At 35.4% G+C, this 25,384-nt stretch overlaps 2 protein-coding genes across 16 annotated transcripts in view; one reads left to right on the forward strand and one right to left on the reverse strand.

Annotated features, from left to right (window-relative positions):
- Positions 1 to 4,960: 4,960 nt before the first annotated feature.
- LOC143895742 (uncharacterized) lies at positions 4,961 to 20,010 on the forward strand. Of its 6 annotated transcripts, XM_077403090.1 has the most exons (5): positions 4,962 to 5,149; positions 10,564 to 10,704; positions 13,577 to 13,827; positions 17,880 to 18,130; positions 18,455 to 20,010. In XM_077403090.1, exons 3-5 carry the CDS (start codon positions 13,579 to 13,581, stop codon positions 18,456 to 18,458), a joined length of 504 nt encoding a protein of 167 aa, XP_077259216.1. In that variant the 5' UTR covers positions 4,962 to 5,149; positions 10,564 to 10,704; positions 13,577 to 13,578; the 3' UTR covers positions 18,459 to 20,010. The 6 variants fall into 6 exon arrangements, with proteins under 6 accessions (XP_077259222.1, XP_077259216.1, XP_077259207.1 ...); XM_077403096.1 differs by lacking the exon at positions 10,564 to 10,704 and having other exon boundaries at positions 4,961 to 5,149; positions 13,560 to 13,827; XM_077403081.1 differs by lacking the exon at positions 10,564 to 10,704 and having other exon boundaries at positions 4,964 to 5,149.
- Positions 20,011 to 20,316: 306 nt separating this feature from the next.
- Positions 20,317 to 25,384, reverse strand: part of LOC143895660 (uncharacterized) — a 281,499-nt gene continuing 276,431 nt past the window's right edge. For all 10 annotated transcript variants that reach the window (XM_077402963.1, XM_077402959.1, XM_077402955.1 and 7 more), the window contains 2 exons: positions 24,177 to 24,394; positions 20,317 to 23,565 (listed from right to left, as the gene is read on the reverse strand). In XM_077402963.1, coding sequence (XP_077259089.1) covers positions 23,290 to 23,565; positions 24,177 to 24,394 — 494 coding nt within the window. In that variant the 3' untranslated portion in view covers positions 20,317 to 23,289. The remainder of the gene's footprint in view (positions 23,566 to 24,176; positions 24,395 to 25,384) is intronic.

Consider the following 25,384-nt stretch of genomic DNA (forward strand, 5'->3'; position numbering starts at 1 on the left):
TGCATTATAATATTTGATAAATTATGAACTCTATATACAAAAAGAAACAGCATTGGTCTATCTTTAGTAAAGTATACTATTTTTATGTGTGAATTTTAACAGCGCGGATATATATATATATATATATATATATATATATATATGTATTTATCTTACGTCGAGCTTTAATAAATTCGTGATAAGAATAAGATCTACAAGCATATACTGTTGTCAGGTAATCACCTATCGGCGCTGAGATATATATATTTTTTATCAATATATCATGATTTTTTAATTGAACCATTTTAACCAGAAGATAAGGCATCGTTCGCTTACAAGGTCACTGTACGCTCCTTCCTAATGGCAGTGTGATCATAAGGTATCTTGACCAGACTTGCAAATATTTGCGATTGTTCAAAATTTTCCGCTCGCTTTTGTTAGTGTGTCGAAAGATATCTAGAGGAATGGTAAATAATGCGTGTTATGTAAAATGGCGGAATACTTTGCAATGCTCTATGAATTTAATATTTCGAACTTACAATGACATTTACAATAAACAACGAAGAGGTTTATTTTTATACATTAAACTGATAATTTTTGCCTTCTATATATTTTATGTATTTGCTTTAGCAATTTAACTGGTTTTCCGCAAAATCTTATTATACATATCAAATTACAATGATAATAACGTTGCGATCGTATATCTATAGATGTTGTTCGGCTTAACATACACACACACACATATCTATATTTTTACTTATACCATCTTAAAATAAAAATATCTTAATAAATATTAAATTTATAGATATCCATAAAACTATTCAAATACTTTATATTATGATAAAAATTGAAGTTTATAATGCAATAAGTATGTGCGTATTGATAATATCAATTTTATTCCGTTTCAAATTCAGACGCGTTGTTATTGATATCGTGTACGCATATGATTATACCCACGAAGAATATTGATACTTTGCTACATTCTGTATTGCGCGTTTATACACAACAACTTTATTAAAATGCACTCAACAGCGTATATCCTCCGAGGCGTGGAAGTTTTGTTAAAATGAAGATATTCTTTGTATCCATATCAATTACCATTTACTTGAGAACAGTCTTAAAAAGACGAGACGGTAACACATCTTAATTTTTCTTATAAACGCCGTGGCGCCTAGTTGACATCCGCGAAAGCAAACTTTTGTCGTTAGCATCGAATAATATACTGATTTACAAGTCTAATTGTCTAAAAAAGAAATTGCCCGACGCGACGGCTTAATTTAATAATACTTGATCCTATTTGCAATACATATAAGTCGAAGATTGCTCGCAAAGAAATGATCAACTTGTACGTATTGCCAGCTATATCAGGAAATACGGAAACCTGCGGGTATTTAAATGACGTGTATACGGATGAACGGTTCCGCATTTAAAACCGGGTGGCCTTGAAGAATGAATGAGACCAAGGGAAAGGGAAGGAGGGGAGGGGACACATCGAGAACGATGGCCATATGCACAAGTTGCTTGGCAAACGGTGTTCTTGTTTTTTTTCCACTCGATGCTTACGAATATTTTACAATCAATAATACATCAATAGGCGTAAATATAATGTTCGATAAATGATCGAGTTAGTAGTCACTAATTAATCATTTATTGAACACGTGAGATTTTTTAAAAGCTCCTAAGTGTTTTTCAGTCATAATTATTTGAGTTTTTTAAATAATGTAATTTCTTTGACATTGTATGCTTAATGCAACTTTGCCAATATCTTGTAATAAATTCTTAAAAATGAGAATTTAATTCGTACAGATAAAACGAGAGAAGTACTGATATAAAGATCTTAAGTGCTTCTTGACTGAAAATACATTCTTTTTATAATTTTTTTCTTATCTTTTCTTATCGAATAGTGTCAGATGACTAATATAAATGCAATTCGTATGCAAATATAAAAACCCAATGCCTCTTAACTCTTTTACATATTAATCAGACCGTAATTTCCAGAATTGTATGTGATGTCATTTCCCGAAGATATTCTGTCTCCTCTCTCTCTCTCCCCCCCCTCTCTCTCCGAAACCACTTGGTAAAAATACTTGAGTTAATCAGCAATATCAATCGACAAGCAATTTTATAATGTTCAAAAAACAGATTATAGAAGAAGGATTATAATATTAAGTATTTGTCGATTGAAGTATTTTGTAAGTTTTATCGTTAAGATACTATCATTGGTATAATTTAAGATAACTTTCTTTTTAATTGATGAATCTATTCTCTATACAAATTTCCTACACATTTTTTCTTTGAGAGGTAGAAAGAATAGATTATTCTTTTAGCATTTTATATTCATTCACTTCTACTTTGTACTGCATGTTATATCAATTTCTGTCCTTTTTTTCACAAATTTAGTATAAATATGGAAAACCGAAAACCACAAGCATAGTAATACCTATAATGTTGCACCAAAAATTTATATTAATAGAAAAATATTAGCATAAAATACTTATAATTATACTAATTATTAGCATAAAAATGTATATATTTATAATTATATTTGTAATACTATTTTTATGTTAGATGTTATAATGCCATAATAAAGAATGAGCATATATGAAATTACTTCATTCTTTATTTAAAATTGTTGACAAAATTACGTTATGCAACATAGTCTTTTGAAACTCGATTGATCTACGAAATGCTTTTGAAGTAACCACTAATTTAACTGTTACCTCGATTTCACGATCGCAACCGAAATATGATGTACGTTATCGCTTATCTGTATGTCCAGTGGAATTACCCCTTTAGGCAAAAGTATAGATTGTTCCATGAACCTCGAACCTATTATTCTCATTTTGTTTCCGCAATGAGCGATAGACATCAGATAAAAGTATCCGATATCTAAAATCGGACACCGTATTCGTAAATAGATTAACAGCTGGTTTTTTCGGACACTCACCTGTTGCAGTTTCGATCGTTACACTTTTTAGTTTTTCTTTTCATTTTTAATGAGAAAACGCACTCGCTATAACCACATAGATATTTTAAAACTGCATTACAATAAGTTGTTTTTACTTCTCCTTTGTTTTATTATCAATTAAGTTTAATTAATATTTAATACTGATTATTTTTTCTCTTTACCGAAATACGTCTTTGCAAATACATTTATTTGTTTTTGTTACTAAAAAGTTTATTTTAATTGCGCGTGGTTAGCTAAAGCGAAGAATTGTATATAAAAATTCACGCGAATAATATTATTAGGCTACAAAGATCTAGTCCTATAAATGTAAAATCCAAACTATAAATGGCATATTCTCTAATTGATTACATGTATATCAGATCGGTCCTATTTAACTTATTATTATTGTTTATTTTTTAAATTGCTGTATTCAGATAATTGTCAATATTTATACTAGTTCTTGTCTTTTATGTACACACATGTAATGTGTGTGAAACAAAAGCAAAGGCAGATGTTATAGAATGTAGAAGATTAAGATGATTGTGAAGATAAAATTTAATGCTGAAAAGAATCGTAATCGTATATATGTCTGAACGATTTACAATGCTTTGATACACTTCATGGAAATTATGAGTGCTATAACTCTGCTATTATTTTAAATTTCGCCTTAATATCTTTAAGCAATAAATCTTAAAATATTAAACTTAAAAATATGCATTAAAAACAAATAAATTATTTTTTCATTTCTATATAGTTTCTTTCTTAAGAGGATTACTATTATTAAAATATTCATACAAATTCAGATATATACAAATTTATTTTGACAACATTACAATCTATAAATAAAATTATACACATGTATAAATCTGCATATCATTATTGAAAACTAAAATAAACGCTAGTACATAATTGTATACTTCAAAATGATTTAAATATCTACGCCTATATGTAGATGGGATTTTTATTTCATTGTTTAACCATTTATGAATTTGTTAGTGGATTAAATATTTCCAGTGATTGTCGAAACACAATCTCACATTTATGTGGCATATCACGTCGATGAATCAACATTGTTAGAATTACCATAGAAGCACATTTAAGTAAAGCACACAGACAGTGCCAGATAGAGAAATATTACACAATATATAAATAGATCTTTCGAGAGTGGATCTCGACGTGAGTGCATTAATTATACCATTGTTCCGAATAAGATGTTCTCAATTGCGGCGCGATGCAAGCAACTGGTTGGTCTGAGATGCTGCCAATCCTCATTATCAAATTGCTGCTATTAATTTCCCACTACGTTTCACGTCACCATCGCTTATAAATCAACATTCTGAAAATTCCCCGGGCGGATTTTTCCATGATTTTTGCGCAAATAAAATAATAAGCTATAATCTCGTTTTCTATTCAATTAAAGTTTTCTCGTTTTCTCGTTTTCAATTAAAAGTGAACAAGGAAAATCATATCGATTGAACATGAATGACTTCTCCAGAGAAGAGGATAAACTCTTTTTTCTAAAAAGTATATTAATTAATGAATATATTACACAAGAAATCTAGCTATATTAATGTATATAATCACTTTGTATGTTTTAACAAAGATTCACTGAGAAAGAGGTAATGTTTTTCAAATTAAGAAAAAGATAAGAAAGAAAGTTTGAAGAAAAATGTCGACGAATCATTCTTCAATTTATCAACTATATACAAAATTAATTTATTAATTCCATTTATTGGCATGTATATTTTTGTATTTCTATATATTTTGTGCTGTCTTTAATTTTTTTTAATATTTTAATTATATTTATATATAATTTAAATTTATTTAGTTATCTAAAGAAAGAATTTATTTTGTGAATTTATATTGAAACGTTTAAAGTAAAAGAGACTGCTCAATGTAAGATCGCTTGTGAGAAATTTGAGAAACACTGCTGGAAAACATGCCTGACATCAATGATGTACCTGCGTTTGACTCCCGTAGTAACTGGCAGCGTGGGTCAGAGTTAGACAGACCCACGAGAACGGCTGCCGCGTCAGTCTGCGCTGAGTCTTCGTCGTGGGAGTTGCGCTCTCTTGGTGCGTCATCAGGGCAGCTGTTAGGGCGCACAGAAGAGCAGCGAGAACCGACCAATCGGAGACTCAATGTGTTAAATTAGTGCGTGCAGAAAGTTTTTGAATTTTCCAACATCCAACAGCCTAAAATAGACCGCGAAAATTAGTTCAGGTAAGAGATATTTCTTTCTCATTTGTTAGTGACTCTGAAAAGAAATTATAGTTTTATAATTTTTATCTGTATATGTATACACATATATAAACATTTTCTGAACGATTATTAAAATAAAATTTCTTACTGATAAGTAATATTTACAAAAAAATGTTAAAGATCAGAAACTCATTGCTTATCTTTTAAATTTTCTTCTGTACAATCGAAATTTTTGAGCTTATCGTCTATTGGAAAATTTTTAATTGCAGAAGCGATTAAGTTAACAATAGTATAATAACGCTAACTTATAGAGAAACTACGTGTAAAACAGAAAAGGAAGCGAAGTGGTAACAGAAAATATATTGTAACATAATTAAAGAATTTGTACGTTACCATTCTTATAATATAATTTTTACCCTTTTTGGAGACCATACTTATATATATGACAACAATGAGAGATTATATATTGTTCATTAAAAATGAAAAATTATACATAAGTTTCATAATTTTTCATTCGTTAAGTATTAATAAAAAAATTAAAATATGTGAAATTTTTTTACCCTGAAGAACTATATGTGATATCGTGATATCGTGAAAAATTTTTTAGATTTATATTGTGTGTGGTTATTATATTAATACGTTGTTATAAAAATTGACATATATTTATTAACCACATGGGATATACAGAATTGGAAAGTTCTTATTCTTTTTTAAATATTTTTCACAAAAATATATATAAAAGTAATTTATCTAAATATATAATAAATATCTTTGTGAAATACACACACAGGCAAATGAGAGCCAAAGCGCCGATTAAAAGGCGACAATTATTATAAATATGTTTAAATCCGAAGCCACGCATACGTTTCGGTCCTTAGTTTGGACCTTCTTCATAGTTAAATAGTATAAAACATAGTTAAACATAGTTAAACATAGTTAAATAGTATAAAAATATTATTGCTCTAAAATAAGTTGTTGCATAGTAATAGAATCTTTATAAAAATTTAAGTATGCTTTTAGTAATTTAATTAGAATTATTTCTGTTTCTCTGGTTCAATTTCTCACTTGCAAATGAGCTTCTTCAACTTGTTAATTGAGTAATCACGCAAAAATTTATTTTGCGTTTATTAATGTAGAATATCTGGTTGTTTTCAATTCGTTACAAAACATTGTTAAACAGACATTGAAACGACGTCGCATAACAGATGTGCCTTAAAATTTAAAAGACGGATTCGTTCAAGAAGAACGTGTTTGTCATCTCCTTATCACGCTCCTTATGCTCCGCAGGTGCAACAGCGTGAATTATGAACATATATATCATTTCAAGTATACATGTGAGAAATATCTGCGTATATTTCATATATCAGTTGGTAAAGTTAAACACTGCATTTATTCTCGCGTAGCATTACTAATGTATCGCAGTACGTTAGATATTTGCGGTACGTTTGATATTTGATATTGATATCTGCAAATATTTTTTTTTACTGTGCACGGATATTGTTTGCTTAATGTTATGATAATTCTACTTATATCAAGTAAATATAATTTGCGCGAGTGATTCTTGAATGACTATATTGTATTTTATAAAACTGCAAACAGAGTTTTAAGAAATGACTAAATAAATAGACTTCCGATCCTCTCAGCACTGATATTTTAGAAAATCTTCTTTCTTTATACGCTTCTATCTTGTTTCGCGATTGAATCTGCAATTTTTCTTGAAAGGTACGAATAAATTCACAAGAGAATAACTGAAAAGATTTGCAACTATGACATAAATGTTTATGTTGAGTCTATGAAAGCGCGATAACGCGCGGTATATCATAAATGTATTATTGCATCTCTTCTTCGTCGAATTTTTGCAGTCGTGATCAGCTTTCGTGCGATGTTCACACGTAGCAACGTGATAAAAACTCCTTACAACGTGATAACGTGAGCGCCACCGAAGAATATTTTTATCGTTATTCTTCAGTGCCTCGAGAAAAAAATACGTTTTAAATTTTATTTGCTAAAACAACACGTTTCTATATATAGGTAATTCAGTAATATCCATTTAATTAAATAAAAAATTTTTTTGTATACGTAATAAATCTTTAAAAAAAATTATAAATATATAAAATATAGTAATTAAAAGAAGTTAGCAGGTACTCGTTGTGCCTAATATTTTATAACCAAATAATTTTGAAGAAATGAAACTATCAGTTATGTCTCATTTGGTAATCTTTCTTTCTCTATACCCATAAATTTCTCCAATCTTTATAGCAATATTTTATGGCAAAAATAACAAACGCGGTTTCTCGCACGCGCAAAATAGAAAGAGGCAGAAAAATGGGAACCACGTAGATCACATTTCGGATTCGGAGAAATTATGCGAATACAGACACGAGACGCAATGGTAAATAAAGCCGTGCCCGCGGATATTTTTCACCTGTTTTCCCGCGTACATACAGCCGTGTGCGTAAAGTCGACCATTTACTTATCTACTAGCTACCGTGTGCGAGGTGCGAAACCGGGTTAAGGTTAAACCATGTAAGCGACGGGTACTATAATGTAACTATATCACACCGCCGTCGGGCCGTCGTGCAAGTCATTGACGTAAGAGTCGCCATCGTTTTCTGGCCGTTTCACGGGGGTTCGACATAAATGCGAGACCCCGACGCACGCACGTGTAAATATAGACGAGATCTGTCACGCACGCGTGCGGTCTAGGGAGACCGTTCGATAAAGTGCAAAATGCACGAAAGCACAGGCGGATCGATCCACCAACGGCCGGGAAGTACGTACAACTGTACGTTCAGCTGACTTCTTCGGCACGGCAAAAAGTGAAAAGTGTATCAACGAATGTATCTTTTAGATGGTCATCGATGCACTCGTTTTTAAGTAAAATAGCTCGCGTCGGCGCGCAACAGTTACCGCTGGAATTTGACAGCATTAACGACGATCAATATTACGTCAATCACTATTGATATCAATCACTATTGACATAGCATTATTGATCTATTGATACTTATTGACAATTTAAAATTCTATATTGTGCTTCTAGCTCTTGTTTGATTCTTACTATATGTATATAGCTACTCCGAATTTAATATCATTTTGACTGTTAAATCCAGTCTCAAAGCTCCATATTATTCTTTGCTTCTCTTATACCTACTATTTTTTCTTCTACATCGCTTTCTCATTATTTTACATTTGCTTGACCATACAAAGAGTGAGAATGCTCATATAAACAACACGAAGGCTTAAATGTAAAATTTTTTATTACTATTATAAAATGTAGAAGAAATGGGCTATTATCATATTATTATCATATAGAAATGAACATGGCATGATTGCATGCTATAATTAGATATGCGCTATCATCCATCATTGATTTATCACACTTATGTACGTTGTTCTAAACGCGTCGTACGTAATTTGCTAATGCGAAAAGACATGTGAGATATCATTTTAGTAATAAATAAGTATTTCCTTTTTTCTGTGTAGTTTTAAGATATTTATAGAAATATTCGCAAAAACAAATGATAAACAAACGGCAAAGAAAGGAGATGAGCTATTTATGCCTAATCAACATTCCAAGCAATGCTATGAATTTTTTAATGATATGCGATATTATTGCGAGTCAGATAACAGATAACGTAATACTGCACATTTATTAACACACGAAAGGAAATTAGATTAGGAAAGAATTTCATTTATTTGAAATATTATTGCATGTACATGTCATTACTAACATTTCACGGAGAACGTATTAATCAATATTCTTCTGACAAGTTTTATTAAGATAATATCAGTTTAAATAGCGAAATACGTTACAACAGACGCATTATCACTTTAAATAACGGACTATGTCACAACAGACGCACTAAAATTCTTTATAATCAGTTAAAACTAAAAATAACAAGAATTTCGTGGAAATAACGATTTTTTCGAAATTTTTATTGGATTAACGTGTAATTTTGTGTACTCAATTCCATTCGTTTTATTCGATGCGATGTAATATTTTTCATGTTTAAACACTCGATTATCGACACGATAATTTTATTGCGATGTATGCCAACGCAAATTTACGAACGTTTATCAGTAATTACGGTACAATAATGTTACTTGCTATCTTCTTTCAGCCGCCATTTTTACGAGTACCAGTGTGTCGAGAAAAGAACTTGAAATTGAAAAAGAATAAAATATCAACCGCATTGTCAGCGAACTTTCGTCGCGTCAGCTTTAAACTCTCGGATTGAATAAACGACACTTCATAAAACCGAGAATGCGATAAGATCTATCTAAATTCATATCAATATACTTAAGCAGTATCTTCGTAATTGGATTTATTCGCTACGTCAACAGATATTGCATAATTCTTGTTGAATATAATTGATGAAAAACTGTTAGTTTCTTTTTATATTTAAATTCAATATCGTGCATGTGAAATTTTTCTTTTAATATACAATATAAAGTATACTCATTGAAATATTGCACAATTAATTGTTCGATTAATTGTTTTTCTTGTTCTGAAAGGAAAAGTTTTATCAACTGGTTTACGATAAAAATAGCAGTATGTAACTGAGATGATGCATGTGCGACAGAAGATCTATCTGCTCGTTACGTGTCGATTTCTTCTGTGAAAACGTATTCTTGGACTTATGTCTGTATATCAAAGAAGAAAAGATTAAAAACAATTTTAATCACATATCAAATATTCCAAAGATATAGCATAGTGGAAGAAGTAAAAAATCGATGTAAATTAGTCCAATTCGATATTAATGAAATACTATATACCACATATGTGTTCCTTTTTAATTCAATAACTATTAGATACGTATCATCGTTCGTTCTTAGAAGCAATTTCTACGTTTACAGTGAATCGAATGACGATTAATATGTTATATTAATATCGCACTATTGCGATCGAGTTATCATTAAGCATGATCGACGAATGTCTGTTTTAACAATATCTTCCAAACAACAATTTCTAATTTATTATTCCTCAGCTTTTTAAGCTCTTAATATTAAATATCAAAGCAATTAGGCCTCAAATTAAAAATATCTGAGAAACGATTTTATTATCTGCTTATGTTTTCGTAATTTCTACAATTCTTTAATTCCCTCGAGAGTCTTTTGTTTACACCTTCTTTTAACTCAATAATTATTAATGCAGCAAAATATTCTTGGTTTCATTAACTCGTGTACATTATTAAATACTCCTTAATGGCCTTAAGAGAGAAAAATATTTGTTTGCATGCCCTAACTATAACTGTATGATATATTATATATGGTTAAAAATCGATACGCTTGGAAGGAATAAAAATCGCCGACAAGATATATGATGCACACGCAACTTTCATTCGATAAAAAGGCAACACAAATCAAGCTTGCACAATCGTGAGCTCCTTTTTACTGCGACGCAACCTCTGATGGCACATGATCTCTGTCCATAGCTTATGGCGGCTTAAACAAAATATGGCACATCTACATCAGAACAGCTTGTGTTTAACCAATATCCTGCACTTCATTGAACGTAGTCTAGCCTCTTGAAGAGGTTCGTAGTACAAGTTACGTCCTTGGATGTCGCTTCTCGGGTATGTATGTAAATTGGAATTAATTTCGCGGCCGCGTCATTGCGTTGGTTTGTGCACGCATACGGAGTCTGTTCGACGCGTGTATATATATCTTCGTTGATATAACATATATAAACGCATGTGCAAAAAGAAGCGCGTATCACCGTTGCCGAGACGATTTTACGGCGTCCCCTCACGTGTTTAGGTGAAGCTTGGGATGCTGATCGTGCAGCGATAACGTTTCAAAAATAAGACTTTATCTTTACGATTTCGGTGACGCGCTCGGAAACGGATCGTATAATCGTACGTCGCTCGGAATTGAACGATCTCTCTCTATTATATTCGTGTCGCCTTATATACGCCGACCCGCGACGCGATATGTTAGTCGTCAGGAAAATTTGCTAGTCGAAGGACAACGTCTATATTATTGGCATATCAACACTTTGGATATTCAAACATCATGGACGAGTCCAGCGGTAAAATAATTACCGTATGTTATATTAACTAAACTTGCGTTGTGTTTTTAAGACTGGAAACTCTCAAGTGCGGTGAAAGAAAAAAATCCGAACACACTTTTTCTCTATTTCAAGGAACGACATTGAAACACACGTTATTATTATGTTATTTGTTAAATAAGTCACGCGATGGATAATAACGTTGTATTAATTTACATGTGTTTAAGCTAGCTCGAAAATTACACTATCCCATTATCGGAATTCATTAGATATCGTTCTTACGTTAATATTAATGTCATTAATGTGAATTAAAATGTATTAAAGAGGAATTAGTTGTGCGGTTATGGTAATAATTATGGACGCAATATCTGCTATAGCACGCACCATAATTATATTGTTTTTCAGAGCATGCTGTTTTAGAAATAGGCTTTCGCGTTTTACTTCTGCGACGTAAAAACGGAATGAGCTCATTTAATAATTATACCAATAACGATGTTATTGTTATTGGATTTACAATTATAACAATAACGATTTAATGCTTAAGTATGGATGTTACGAGTATTGATCGTCTTGTAATGTCGGCACGGCTTATCTTCGCGTTATAATCGTTTGCACGTAGCCTACTTTGTAGATAATCGAAGAATATTTATAGCTGCTCAACCAATGAATTATGTAAGAACGATAAGTTCAGTTGATGAATTAAATTCTTAAATAATTTATTAATTCGACGATGGATTCGAATGCAATTACATATTAGCATCTACTATTTGTACAATCGTACTTGAGTATACTATATATCATGACATTGTAAGAGTGCCGGTGAGCATAGGAATTTTTAACGATAAAACAATCGGAATTATCTCGAGATCCTGGAATTATTAAAGATCACGGCGCGCTGGGATAAAGTCCTCCCGTTTTTTTTCCCAAATAAAATGCTCACGCACTTTTAATAATTTATCGTTATCACCAGTTATATTTTATTTATAAGGAGAAAGTTTAACTCTTTCAACTTTCTTGTGTTGAGCAACTCAGTTGCATTGAGTTTAATCTATATGGACTCAAGTTAACTAAATTTTAATTATGCCACGCATTTCGTCTTTTACTAACTGCGTGAATATTCTTATTGCGTATTACATGTCAGAAGGTTAGTAATAAAACGGTAAACGTCTACAAGACGAAAATATATCAGGGTGCGCCCGCTTGCTAACTCTACTCGAGAGCATTATTTATTGCCCATCTAATTCTTGACGCGTCACTGCTTGTCGCCCTTCTTGATGTTCACAAAGGGTGGATGAGTAATGGAGTTTTGTACGAGTAACCTACTTTCGAAAGTGGCATGTCTTTTGTCAAGATGCTCTCAAACAAACGCTCTTTCTCCTTTCGTTAATATTATTAGCAAATGCCATCTTAATAAAATCGCAATTTGCGTCAAATGAACTCGCTACGATCCGTCTTCCGAGGAAAAAGAGCGTACGGAAATTTTTCGAGCAGGAAACTTTTTCTCGTTATTCTGCGAAATACGTCTCATCGATTACCGTTATTATTAAACTATCAATTATTCGGAAATCTCTTTAATAATAATCTTTTTGCTTTCTATATAACATTATATAACTCATTAAACAAAGAATATATTAGAGAAGATGTATTAGTATTAGATACCATAAAATCGAGCTAAATAATGTTTTAATTTAGTTAGAGTCTTATTAGAGGAATTATATACTAATCGGATTTGTACGCATTAATAACTGTTTGACAATGGTACATACTTATATAGATTAAACTCTAATTCTGTACGGTCTGGCAATTGGAACGCACAATTGTACTGTTAAGTTACGTACGTACTATTACATTTTTTAATAGCAGCAGTAAAATGTTGTCATATTTGTAACAGCTGTTATACTAATATCATTCATATTAACCGAAATGATCCCCAGCTTTATATTCACGAATGTCATTCCCTACAAATCAAGTGATTGATAGCGACGTGCGTTTGTCTGGCGATCTATTTATAACATCGCCAAATCAAGCAGGGTATTCTGTTCGATATCACAACAGGCCGCAAGCCTGTTCACGTTACCGTTAACATATACATACATACGCATACCATTCTCTCAAAAATATCCATCCTTTCCTTATGAAAGATCCGCACGCGAAGTGTCGTCGAAGAGAATTTTTTTTATAATACCATTGCGCTGAAGATGACTACCAAAAATGGTCGAAACGTTTGCGAATTTTTTATGGTATTGTACCGTATGTATCGACGGTTAAAAGAATATATACAATTTTGCGCCCTATTTACCGCGCCTTATTGCCTCTTATTGCCTCTTTCCCTTTACTTGATTTAATCACGAGAGCCTTATATATTTTAATCTTTTTTATGTTCGATCTGTCGGTGTGCATTACTAAAATTTTTCAGAAAAGCATATTCCATGTTTCAGCTATGTCTCTGGAGGAATCACGGAGATCGCAACGTCCGTACCGGTACGGGATGGTCCTCCTATGCGTCGGGGCTCTCATCAACTGGTTGGGTTTAGCGGAGAACTACGTTGAACCGGTGCGTTACGTCGGTGTTGCCTGCATAGTCGCCGGGGCTCTCCTCATTTGCGCCGCGATGTGCTGCTGGCTGCACGCACCGCCAACTAGGACGAGCACGCACACGCAACATACGAACCATCCGATCACGGCACAGGTAATTCACGAACAATGTGTCAACCTGGCGAATTTATTTACTCCGTCGTACAAATTCTCAGTTCGAGACAAACTCGGAAGAGAGCCACGTCGAGGAAGGAATTAGAACTATGATTCATATACATCAACGCAAATCTACATTTACCGGTTTTCCGACATAATTAATCATTTCTCTTTTTTTTTTAATCTGCCTTCATTAATCATCGCCCGTGAAGTTTTGTATACGCTTCTATAACACGGCCAATAATTATTATTAGCCCCTTATACTCTGCGAATGTTACGACATAATCCCAAATTGAATAAATACGCCAAGTAATATCGTGAAGCCGTGAAGTCATCATATCGTGTTGTTTTTCAGTTCTACTACGTCAGTATTTTTAATTAAATTTAGAAAAATTACAAAATATTTGTGTGTAACAATAAATTGCATCTTAAATATTCTAAACGTCTTTTCAAACTACTTCTTAAAATAATAAATTAATTATATCCAAGTATTATATTTTTATTTGCGTAATATATCCGTTGAAAAAAGAATTAAATTAGATTCAAAATTTATCTTTAAATCTTTAAAACTTAATCTCTAATCTATTTCTTCCATATAAATGGTACTTATTCTTACTCTTGTTTGTTATTAATTGTTCTTTATTAGTTATTCTTTTACTAATTATATTAATTTTATTCTCAATGTAAATCATATTTCTCTTCATTGCAGTAAGATATTTCCTCGCATTTAGACTAACTAATTTCGCTACAGGTTCTAATATCGCCGGTATTGAGAGTGGTGATAAATATTTATCATATATGATCTCTTTAGACTCCATCCAAAAAGATGCAGGTCGTCGGCGCGGTTGAAGGCCCCTGAGATTAAAACGTTTTTAGATCGATCCGGGTCAACCCCCTATTATAGACCACAAGGAACGCGTATTATCTATAGATATACCCTAGCCTAGCAGTAAGCCGCAATTACCAACGACGATGGACAGAATAAGAAGAAGCTTAATAATATACCCACGATCCATAGCTCGTGCTTCTTTTTTTCCTCTTCGAACGGAGCTTGGAGAGAGAGTGAGAAATACGACAAAAGGGAGATCAAAAGATAAAGAGAGTACACTTTTATATATGTCAGATAATATACGTCGCGAAGTACATAAATCTTTAAAACGTTTAATAAACACGCCCCGTGTTCGTCACACGTTTCCATGTTGGCAAACATGCGCCTGTTGTTTGCAGACATCGTAAAAATTTCAAGCGACAGAAATCCTCTGATCGCGAGGTACTAACAATAAAACTCGCATCACCCGTGGAACAGCGCGAAGTCACGATTGCATCACCTTGCTATCATTTCCTCCTTTCGATTTCAAATGACGGAAATATTACGAACGATTCCACGATGCCTTCGATTTTCCTCGAAACCGGTAATATATCCTCCTTGTAAGAGGTCAGCATTATTGTTAGTATATACATAAATACTATTGGTGTAAATGATTCATACTCTATCTCTCTCTCTCTCTCTCTCTATCTCTCTCTCTCATCTCTCTCTCTCTCTCTCTCTCTCTCTCTCTCTCTCTCTCTCTCTCGCTCTCTCCTTTCTCTCTCTCCCGCCCCTCTCTCCTCTCTCTCTCTCTATCTCTCTCTCTCTTCCTTTCGCGGTATCTGTCCAACTCATCGTCGCTATGTCTGGTCAGCATTACTATTATTAGATATTAATTTCAACATATATAAGAGAGAATTCGAAAGTGTATTGTTCAGTTCATTAGCATGAATTTTACGCGATAATAATATTTAATATCTATAATTTTGACAGTAACTGATGATTATTTAACGAGATTTAATTAGGATTATGTCGCAATTTTTTTCTCTACTTTATTACGAAATATATATTTCGTTTCTCTTTTTCCGCCTTCTTGTCATTTTAGCCAATACTATTTTAAATCAGTTTGCCGCAAAGCATTTTTCCCCGTGGAATTATCAACGAATATTCTCTATGTAAAATAAACGGCCTGTCCCCATTTTCAAATGTTTGCCTGTCCGTTCTTTATGCTTCGTTACATTGTATATGCAAAAAAGATATAGTGCACATCGACAAAGGAGGTCGTGACAGTCAGTAATGTCGATGCTGCTATAAGGATATTCACCCGGAAACATGTGTGTACCAATCTATATTTATCATCAGTTATCCTTGGGCATATTTATCATTATCTTATATATGTATAGATCAAAATTCTTAAATCGACAATCTGAAATAAATTTTATATCGAAGCGACGTAGGATTACGAGAAATATTCGCTGTCTTCTCACTAACAATTATGCGACTTCAACTTAAGTCCTACACATGTTTACTTGTCGCTTACATGCTTGTTAAGGAACATATGACACATCGAATTATATATAATGTCTTGGCTTTACCCACGGCGTTATCACGCAATTCTCTATCTATTTTTATAAATCTGGGTGTTTCCAAAGTCAAGAAGTATAAGTGTAACTTAATTATCAGAAATCCTGTTAAATCATGCATAATTAATTTTTTCGTCGAAACTTGATAACCTTTGAGATAGCGACTTATCGCGGCATAGCTTTTAAAGAAGGAAGTCAGAGTGTACGACACTTAAGAGAGAGAGAGAAATTCTTTAAATAAATTTTACCACTGAAAAACTCGTCGCCTGATTGATGTGACATTGCAATTTCCGCGTAATTTTCTAATCTTTTAACGATCAGCGACGTCAATGCATTCGAGAATTCTTCGTATTAGTTCGGAAGTTGTCAACTTGTATCAATTGCTTAACGCATTTCAATTGCGAGTCAATTGACCCTTGGATATAAATATTTACAACAAAAATTAATTTTGTTCATTAGACCTCTTACGTGACAGAGATGCTGCAATGATTTCAATTATATTACGCATGACCTAACATCACATTTCTCTCGCGACCCAATTATCATGACTCGTATGTGTACGTCGAGGCGACATGTAGCATCAGCAAGGGACATCATTTTCATGTCCGATCAAATATAAACGGCATGGAATGTTGTTTCCTCGAAATCGTCGAGGTCATATGCTCGTGCCTACTCAGCGGCGATAAGCCGCTCGAACGCGTTTCGGCAGGAAAGAATTTCGTGCAGCCGCGAAGAGAGGAGACCCTCGGGGTCGCAGCCGTTCACCTCGCCGTTTCCATTTAGGCTCATTATGCAATTTTCCAGCGAAGCTTTTTTTACCACCGCAAATAGCCACGGCTATTCTCGTCGACCGCACACGCGCTCGCGTCTCGTACGTCACCCTATATGTATCTCGCGTGCGCCCTTTCGCGACTTACATTCAGCCGGCCACAATGCTTTCCGAAGAATACTGAGAGAGCTAGGTACGCAGATATCTATAGACGACCTACGACGAATATAGCGCGATGTGCACTTCCGGGTGAATATCCTTATAACGCGCACGTAGAATATCGCGAGAAATGCGAGGCCGGCACGTCGCGATCTGGATACTTTAAATAGATCTCGGCGACGATATATTTCCATGGTGATTAACTATGCAACTTATTCTTTCTCGCACAAACGTACGTTCGCTATTATTGGGGAATTTGAATGGAACGTCGTAATTGCGTAGAACTTCACAAGAAAGTCACACGATTAAAACTAAATTAAATAATCCTAAGAAATCTTAAAAACGCAATAACAATACCCACAGAAACTTTTGCATACTGGTTACTTTAAAAAATTTCCGAAGTTGCACTACAAAGTATTATATGTTATGTCATCAAGTTATGTCATCGCGCGCTGAAATTCTTAAATTACAAGAAGGCAATTTCATTGATCCTCGAAGTAGCGATCCTCAAAGAAATTTTAAAGGACAATTAATAAGACGCAAACGAATCTTTCTGAAAAATCAAACAGCAAGCGATCCAAACAAAATAACTGACATAAATTCTTAAAGTTATAGACAAGAAAGATTCAAATACGAAAGTAGGCAATGAAACTATGTACAATCGCGCAAAGTTATGCAATTGAATTCTATGATACGCTGAAGCTAACTCAACCGATCGCCTTCTTTTAAAGATCGATGACCCGATCCACGTGATTTCCATCGAGGAACCGCCTGGCGTGTCGAGGCAGAAGCCGCCGGATTACGAGGCGGTGACGGACGCGCCACCGAGCTATGATGACGCTATCAAGCTAAATCCTAGTCAATTAATCAGGTTGAGCAATGGCAGCACGCCGCCGTTATCCTCAGGACAAGTTATCCCGACAACCATCAGTATTGTCTCTCCAACGCTAACACCGCTAACACCGCCACCGCCATACGCGAGGTAAGAATATTCATAAATCCCTGAGCGATGCATCCACGCCTTGAAATGGATAACTAATGTCATCTTCCAGAGAGACAGCTGTTACGTATTTTTACTTAAAATAAATCTTTTCTTCTAAATCAATAAAATTGATTATTCTTATTTCAAGACACAAGAACCTTGTGTTATATTTAATTTTTATTTTGTAATCACGAGATATTGATTATAATAGTATTTCTCGATTTCAATTGTATGTAATAGCAAAATTGTGAATTAAATGCGGCAGAGTGTTTCTAAATCTGTAAAAAAAAGCTAGCCATTCGAACGAGTTTTTCTTTGTTTTAGGTGAGATTGTAGCGCTGAAAAAAAGAGACCAATAATGAATACGCAGGTCTGCGACATGGATCGGAGAATCGACATATACCGTTGTCAATTGCAAAGATGAGCGATCACGTCTGTGGACTACGAATAATACGATTGTACGACAATTCCGTTGTTTGCTCTTGTCGTTACGAGATGCGTGAACGTATACGTAGAGCTGCGCAAGATATCAGGGAGAGGAAGTTGAACCATTCAAAGATTTCTCAACGTTTCCACGAGCAAGAATCGAAAGAGGATCTCTTCGTGACGTCTCAGATATCGACTGCTTAGATTATTATCTGTTAGCTGCGAACCGTTGGTACCGACATCGTTTTACCGCTTAGAACGATTAACTCTTCCTAGCTTTATGACGTTACGTTACTGTAACTCCAGGAAAAAACAGAAAGCCATTGAACGAATTGAGTTCGCTTTGATCACGGCGATATTCGAGTTTATTTAACGCGGTCTAAAGATTTGCGGTTACTCTCGAATTATATCACGATAGCTTTGCTTTGTTGAAAGTCGGATGGATCTCACATGGAATCACGCGCATCTGAGAAAAAATCGAAATACACAATGGTGATACGTAACGACGTACTGACTCACGATGCATAATTGCAAACGTACAGGTCTATACATATCGTACTTCTTTCATTTTCAATGCAATCCGATGATCGTCTCAACGAGAATCCATCTGCGATGAATTATGTCATAGCGACCGCGATTTCTATCAACTCTGCGCTATTGCTTGGCCGTTCTGTAACCGCGAGAATGAAGTAACGACTTTTGACAGTCAGACGTTTCGTTCAACTCGCGGTCGGCTGTTGTTCATTTAATTTAACGATTCGAGCCGCGCCTAATTGATGCCGATCTGCAGAAACGGTGGTCTTTTAAAAATTAATTGACGGAGCAAACACACGTATTTTTTAGAAATGCATTTTTAATTCATCTCGTTATGATCGCGCGTTATTTGAAAAGTGACGTGGACAAAGTTATAGGGAATACGCTAAAATACGTAAATCGTATCGATTTATCCCCCATAGAATATAATATTTAAAATCCGTCGTGTTCCAATATTTGACCCACGTCACTTTCGAAATAAGCAGCTCAACTATTCATTAAGTCCACGTGACTTTTTATACGCGATGGGAAATGCTCGCGACAGATTTTCTCACTCTGGGACATTGTTGGGATCGCGACGCGCGTTCGAGGAGGATCGTCTCCCACGATGATCCGGCGAGGAATCACAGTAATAGAGCATTTAGCGCGTTGCGAGCTCAGCTGCGCGTAATTTACTGAAGAATGATCTTCTGCCATATCATTTCAATGTCTGTCTCTTTAAATACGCACACACACACGCGCACAGCACACTCATGCGAAAGCCATTCGCACGTCCATTTTATTGTGATATATACTATTATACATATATACGTGTAGATATTATGAAGCAACACTGTCGAATGCAATGACGATGCTTGTAAAATAAGACTTTTTTATATCGAAAGTGCAAAATACAAAATACGAGATTTTTCTATGGCAAATTTCTTCCTATTGTTCTCTTGTGTCCTCTTTTTACCATTATTGTTTCCTGCTAATCATATTGTATAGAAGATCGCGTATTATTTATCTATCTTACATACATTACCTTGCATTTAATATAATATCAATGTAAAAATATATATTTATAAAGTTTTGATAGAGCCATTGGCGGTATTAAATTAGTTCACCTTTTTTCTTATCATATAAATCACGTAACATTTTGCCTCTTATCAAATAAGTATTAAGAATGAACACGAATGAACATTAAAAGCATATTTCGTGCGATTTGGAAGGAGAAATGATTAGTATTCATCGATAAATACCCTTTATTCAATCGGAGTAACATTTATACTTACTTAAAGCATGTTATTGAACTTATATACCTGTAGATTTTTATTAACGGCAACAATCATAATCGCAATAGTGACGAAAACGTAACGATAATAGTGATAATAAATTTGGCAATAATAATAATAAAATAATACTGACAATAATAGCAATAATAATAGTAATAACAATAATAATCAAGACTAGCAGATGATAATGGCGAATATCGCAGAGTATATTAATTGCAACGCAACGGAATTGAAGATGAGTTCTGTTGCAAAGTTAAAATGTAGTGACTGTTGATGATTACCTGTTTTTTTTTTCGCTCATTCTTGACTCCTTTTTACATACCAATTGGGCTAACTCGAAATAAAGGAACTGTTTGACGATAGGGATAATGGTAACCGTAATTATAATGATAATGATAGTGACAAGAATAATTATAACGTCAAGGTTATTCATAATTGTCGGTCGACTATCGCTATCTGTAATTTGTTATTACTCTCGCTACACGGTGGTTGGTTAAAGTATATTTACTTCTGCACGCGGCTTCTCCCATCTTATCAGCATCCCAGACAAACAATTAATTTTCCCTTCTCTTTATATACATTATCTGATACACATAGTTGTAGCGAACGTAGTTATAATTTTAACACAATGTAGCTTTATATCGGCAAAATCACTGATTATCCGATCGACATGTCTGCTATTTTACGATGATCCGTATCTTATGATTTCATAATATTGACGTTATCAGTCCGTGTGTGATAATAATTTGAAGAGAGAAAGTAAGAATGTGTTAAAATTAAATATTAAACCATCTAAACCAGCTAAAACCATCTAAAATATATTATGATATATTGAGAGCATTTTTCACGGCAGTATAATTGATGTTGACTATAATAAATACGCATACGATAAAGTAATGATCTATATAAGCGCTTCATCAACAAATTCTTCTTTTCAATTACATCTATTATTTATTTTAATGAATCCATAAGTTATATATTTTCATTTTGTTTTCAGGCGTTAATATACTGTTAATAAAAGTCTCTTGCATCTATGTCGATCGATTGACTTATACGCAGGTGTAAAAAGTCAACCAGCGAAAAACGGAAATTTCTGGCATGTGTCCTATAGTAATAGTAACATTCATACAGCTCCAACGAGAAGCGACGACTCGTACGACTGAGTCGAAATTTCGATATTTACAAATTCCTGTAGCTTCCCCATATTCCTCGTTCTAGCAGTAAAACGAAACGTATAACGTATAACGTAAATGGAAACGTAAAACAGATTAAAACGTTAAACAGATTAACAAAACAATAATAACCGTGTCGATACAAATGTACACGTGTCTCACGACGCGGCCGTAAATAATCGCGAATATACAGGGGAGAGAATGCGAAACGCATTCCGAAATTATTGCACATATGAACGAATATTCTCCGACCGAATTGGTCGCGTCGTGTCATGAAGGAACGCGAGGCTCCGATCCTTCCTTGTGTCCTTGATGAAACGATCGAGACTTAATCATTCGCCTCGAATAAGCATAAATTCGACATCGGAATTACGATTGACAGCTGTTGATGTAGAGGCCACGCATGACCTCGTGAGCATTTCTCTCTTCTCTTCCTCTTTCTTTCTCTTTCTCTTTCTCTCTCTCTCTCACTCACTCTTTCTTTCGTCGTCCCACTGAAATCGCAGCTTATTATCGCCAGCGATTCTATGTCCTTATAATAATTGTATATCTCTGTGACTATGTACAGCCTATGGACAACGCATCGCACTTTTCTTTCTTATAGACTCGATAATATTATATAAATACGCGTTGGTATACTTCGTGACTATATTTTATCGACAGTAGTAAGAGTAATGGTAGCAATAATGACGATTGAATTAGTCGCTAAAAACGATCTGACTGGTTGTAACAGTTACAATAGTAGTAATAATAGTTGTAATAATAATGACAATAATAATAATAATGATAATGACGATAATAATAATAATAGCAACTAGCTGGTAAATAGTTAACCGACAAATTGATTTATAAGTAGCCTTTGGATTTTCAGCAGAGAAGCGTCGTTGGCGGACACGCCGGCCCTCGTAAATCACGCGTTGACCTCGCTTAAACGGTAATAACAGTTACACAACAGTTAAGTATGGCGAGAATCCGATATATAATCTAAATTAATCATTTTTTTACACGACTTAGAGCGACTTAACCATCAACCTGTCGAATAATATATAAACGCAATTTCTCCCGTTGTGTATGTACATAGGCGGCAATAGCGACCGCTGTCGATCGTGATACTTGACGTAGACACATCATTTATGTACAAAAGATATATCGCTGCGGGGACACAACGTCGGCCCCGCAAATAGTAGTCCGTTTAGCTCAACTCGGATGTCCCGATGGAGCCGTCGTGTCGGTTAGATGCCGTTATAGCGGTATTCTAAGCAGCCTACGGGCCGGTCGCCATATGCTCGACCGGCCGCGACGACTTTCACCGACGATCGCACGTGGATCGCAAAAGTTGACGTGTCGCCGAGTGACGGTAGTCCGAAATTCACGCGAGCGATGTACGTATGTAGGTACGTGTGACGCACGGCCGGATTTTTCGCCACCAACATATCCGGACGAGAGACACGCGTCACGAAGCCGGGTTTCTCCCAAGTCGATAGGCCGATCCGCGGAGCTCAGTCACGATCGACGCAGTTCCCTCCCGTGTGTGCTCGTGTCGATTTACACGTGTCCTACGTGTAAGTATACGTTTTTACGGGAACTGGGCACCGTTCTCTCGCACCGTTCCGTTCACTCGTACCTCGTACTCGATATGGAACGAGAGCGGAACGACTGCGATCCGAATGCGTCACGAATACGCCGGATCGCTTGGTCGCGCGTGTCCCGAGAGCGACGCTCAGTACCCGATCGTCGATCTTTAAGGATGGTCTCAGATGGGTGTCGGCAGGACCGTAAAGTCCTGCAGAGCGGTCTTCACCGTCTCGTAAATCGGCCGGTTGCTCTCGTCGGCGCAGTAGCCGTCGGCGGTGCACAGAGTCTGCAACTTCGTCAAGTAACTGTCGAAGTTCTCGTGGCCGATCTTCTCCTGCGGCCCGCCCGGGGCGTTCGGTATTCGCACTTGCTCCAGCAGGGTGATCATGTTGTCGCGCAGCGATTGATAGTACTCGGTCAGATTATTGTTGCGCTGCGATATCGTCGTGGTTTCCTGCAAAAAGAAATGACAGGGTGCTCTTGTCAATGTTTGCGAAAACGTACGTCATCAAACGTTATTTTGACGGCGATCAATAAGAAACAATGAGAAATAATCTAATTGCAACAAAAATGCTTACTTAGATATACACACACACAATCAATTATTCTAGTTAAAATTTAAAATTTTAAATAAAAGATTCTCAAAAAAAAAAAAACGTTCTTTTTAATATGCGACTTTAATACGCGAAATGGACTGATCAACCATCGGTTAGTTTACTTGTATAATATCAGCATACGGTTAATAAAAAAATTATTACTGTAACATGTTATTCTGTGTAATAAATCTTCTACAAACTATAAATAACATCGAGAAAAAGCATTGTTTAATTAATAAACAACGATGCAATTAATTTAACGCGGAATTGAAATATAATAATTTAGCTTTCAAAATGAAATCCAATGATGTAATCGCAATAAGGCAAACGCGATTAGCTCACGAGCACCAAGATCTATCATCTATATCTATCTAAAAACGGCAAAATTTCTATTTTTTTTCCCGTTACACAATTGTTCGTTATTTATTTATTCGGCACACGGTACACTACCGACTGAGCAAACACTGACCTTGTCTCCCTGCTTGAGCTGATTCTCCATAGCGGTGATATCCGAGCGCAAGCGCAAGACCTGCGATTCGACCCGGGCGTTCTCTCTCTGGAGCTCGGTGATCTCAGCCTCCAGTGTGTAGAGATCCTCGCCCTGGACACCGGCGGTCCCGCTACCGCTCGAGTTACCCTGACCCGTGCCTACCGCACCCCCGTGAGCCGGACCACCGGCTTCCAACCCTGAAGACAGGACAGACACGGTCCAGTTTGATCGACTGCCCGTTACAACCGCCGAAAGAGAGATTATGTCGTATATTTCCCGATTTTTTTTTTCCAGAGAGTCGGTTTTTCACCCACAATTAAGCGTGCACGGCGCGATTCGTACGCCCTTTCGTCTCAATGCGAAAAATGCGGCCCTATATTACGTGACAATAATAAGTAACAAATTCTATGGGAAAACTACTAGAAACTGTCTGACGGAAGTTCGTACGAATTTTACGAATTAATATTTAAGTACAAGCGTTCTGGCGTGTCTTATTTTTTTCTTTTCTTTTCTTTTCTTTTTTTTCATTCACGATCGATAAGCGTTAGGTCGAAAAATCCGAACAAGAGTTTACGGGGCTTTTACGCGGTACAGGTGGAAATGTAGCTAGCATTTAAAATTTATGTCAAGGATCGGTTCAGGCAGCGACTCAGGCGAAGCGGTTTGTGAAAACACGTCGCAATTATACAAGATCTGAATGAAATGTTTCGACTTTCGGTCGATGCTACTTGTACTCTATCCTTTTAGTGTTTTTCTTTCTCTCTCAATTCGCTCGTCCCAAGTCACTGCATTTTATAGCTTGTCTCGAGATAATGGGACGGTACGGTTTCTTCTGCGTACGGTTCGTGCCAAAGTGATAAACGCATCTCGGCAAAAAAGCGAGAGACACTTTGAGGCTCATTCGATTCAAGCGTGTGCTCCGAACTCGGTTAAGAGACGCACGAACCTGACAGGAGTGCCGTGGAAATGGTATGATCGGGACAATGTCAGGGTGTTTCGGGGGGTAATTAGCGTGAGGTGCCATCATACCAGATAGAAGAAAAAAAAAAAGACGGAGGACACCGAGTGCTGGCGTCGGTACGCGGCGCGACATATCTTATTTGCGCGTGAATGAGCGAGAAAAAGAAGCTTACGAGTCGTTTACTGTGCCAAAAGGTACAATTCACAAATATTGCCAACACTCGAAC

The sequence above is a fragment of the Temnothorax americanus genome, unplaced genomic scaffold (genome assembly GCF_048541705.1).
Source record: "Temnothorax americanus isolate GAGA-0224 unplaced genomic scaffold, ASM4854170v1 Scaffold1, whole genome shotgun sequence".
In the NCBI taxonomy this organism is placed as follows: domain Eukaryota; kingdom Metazoa; phylum Arthropoda; class Insecta; order Hymenoptera; family Formicidae; genus Temnothorax; species Temnothorax americanus.

Excerpts from the sequence above, each read along its gene's own strand:
- LOC143895742 (XM_077403077.1), top strand. Across the intron at positions 13,828-17,879 it reads ACCATCCGATCACGGCACAG|ATCGATGACCCGATCCACGT; the intron begins GTAATTCACGAA and ends CTTCTTTTAAAG.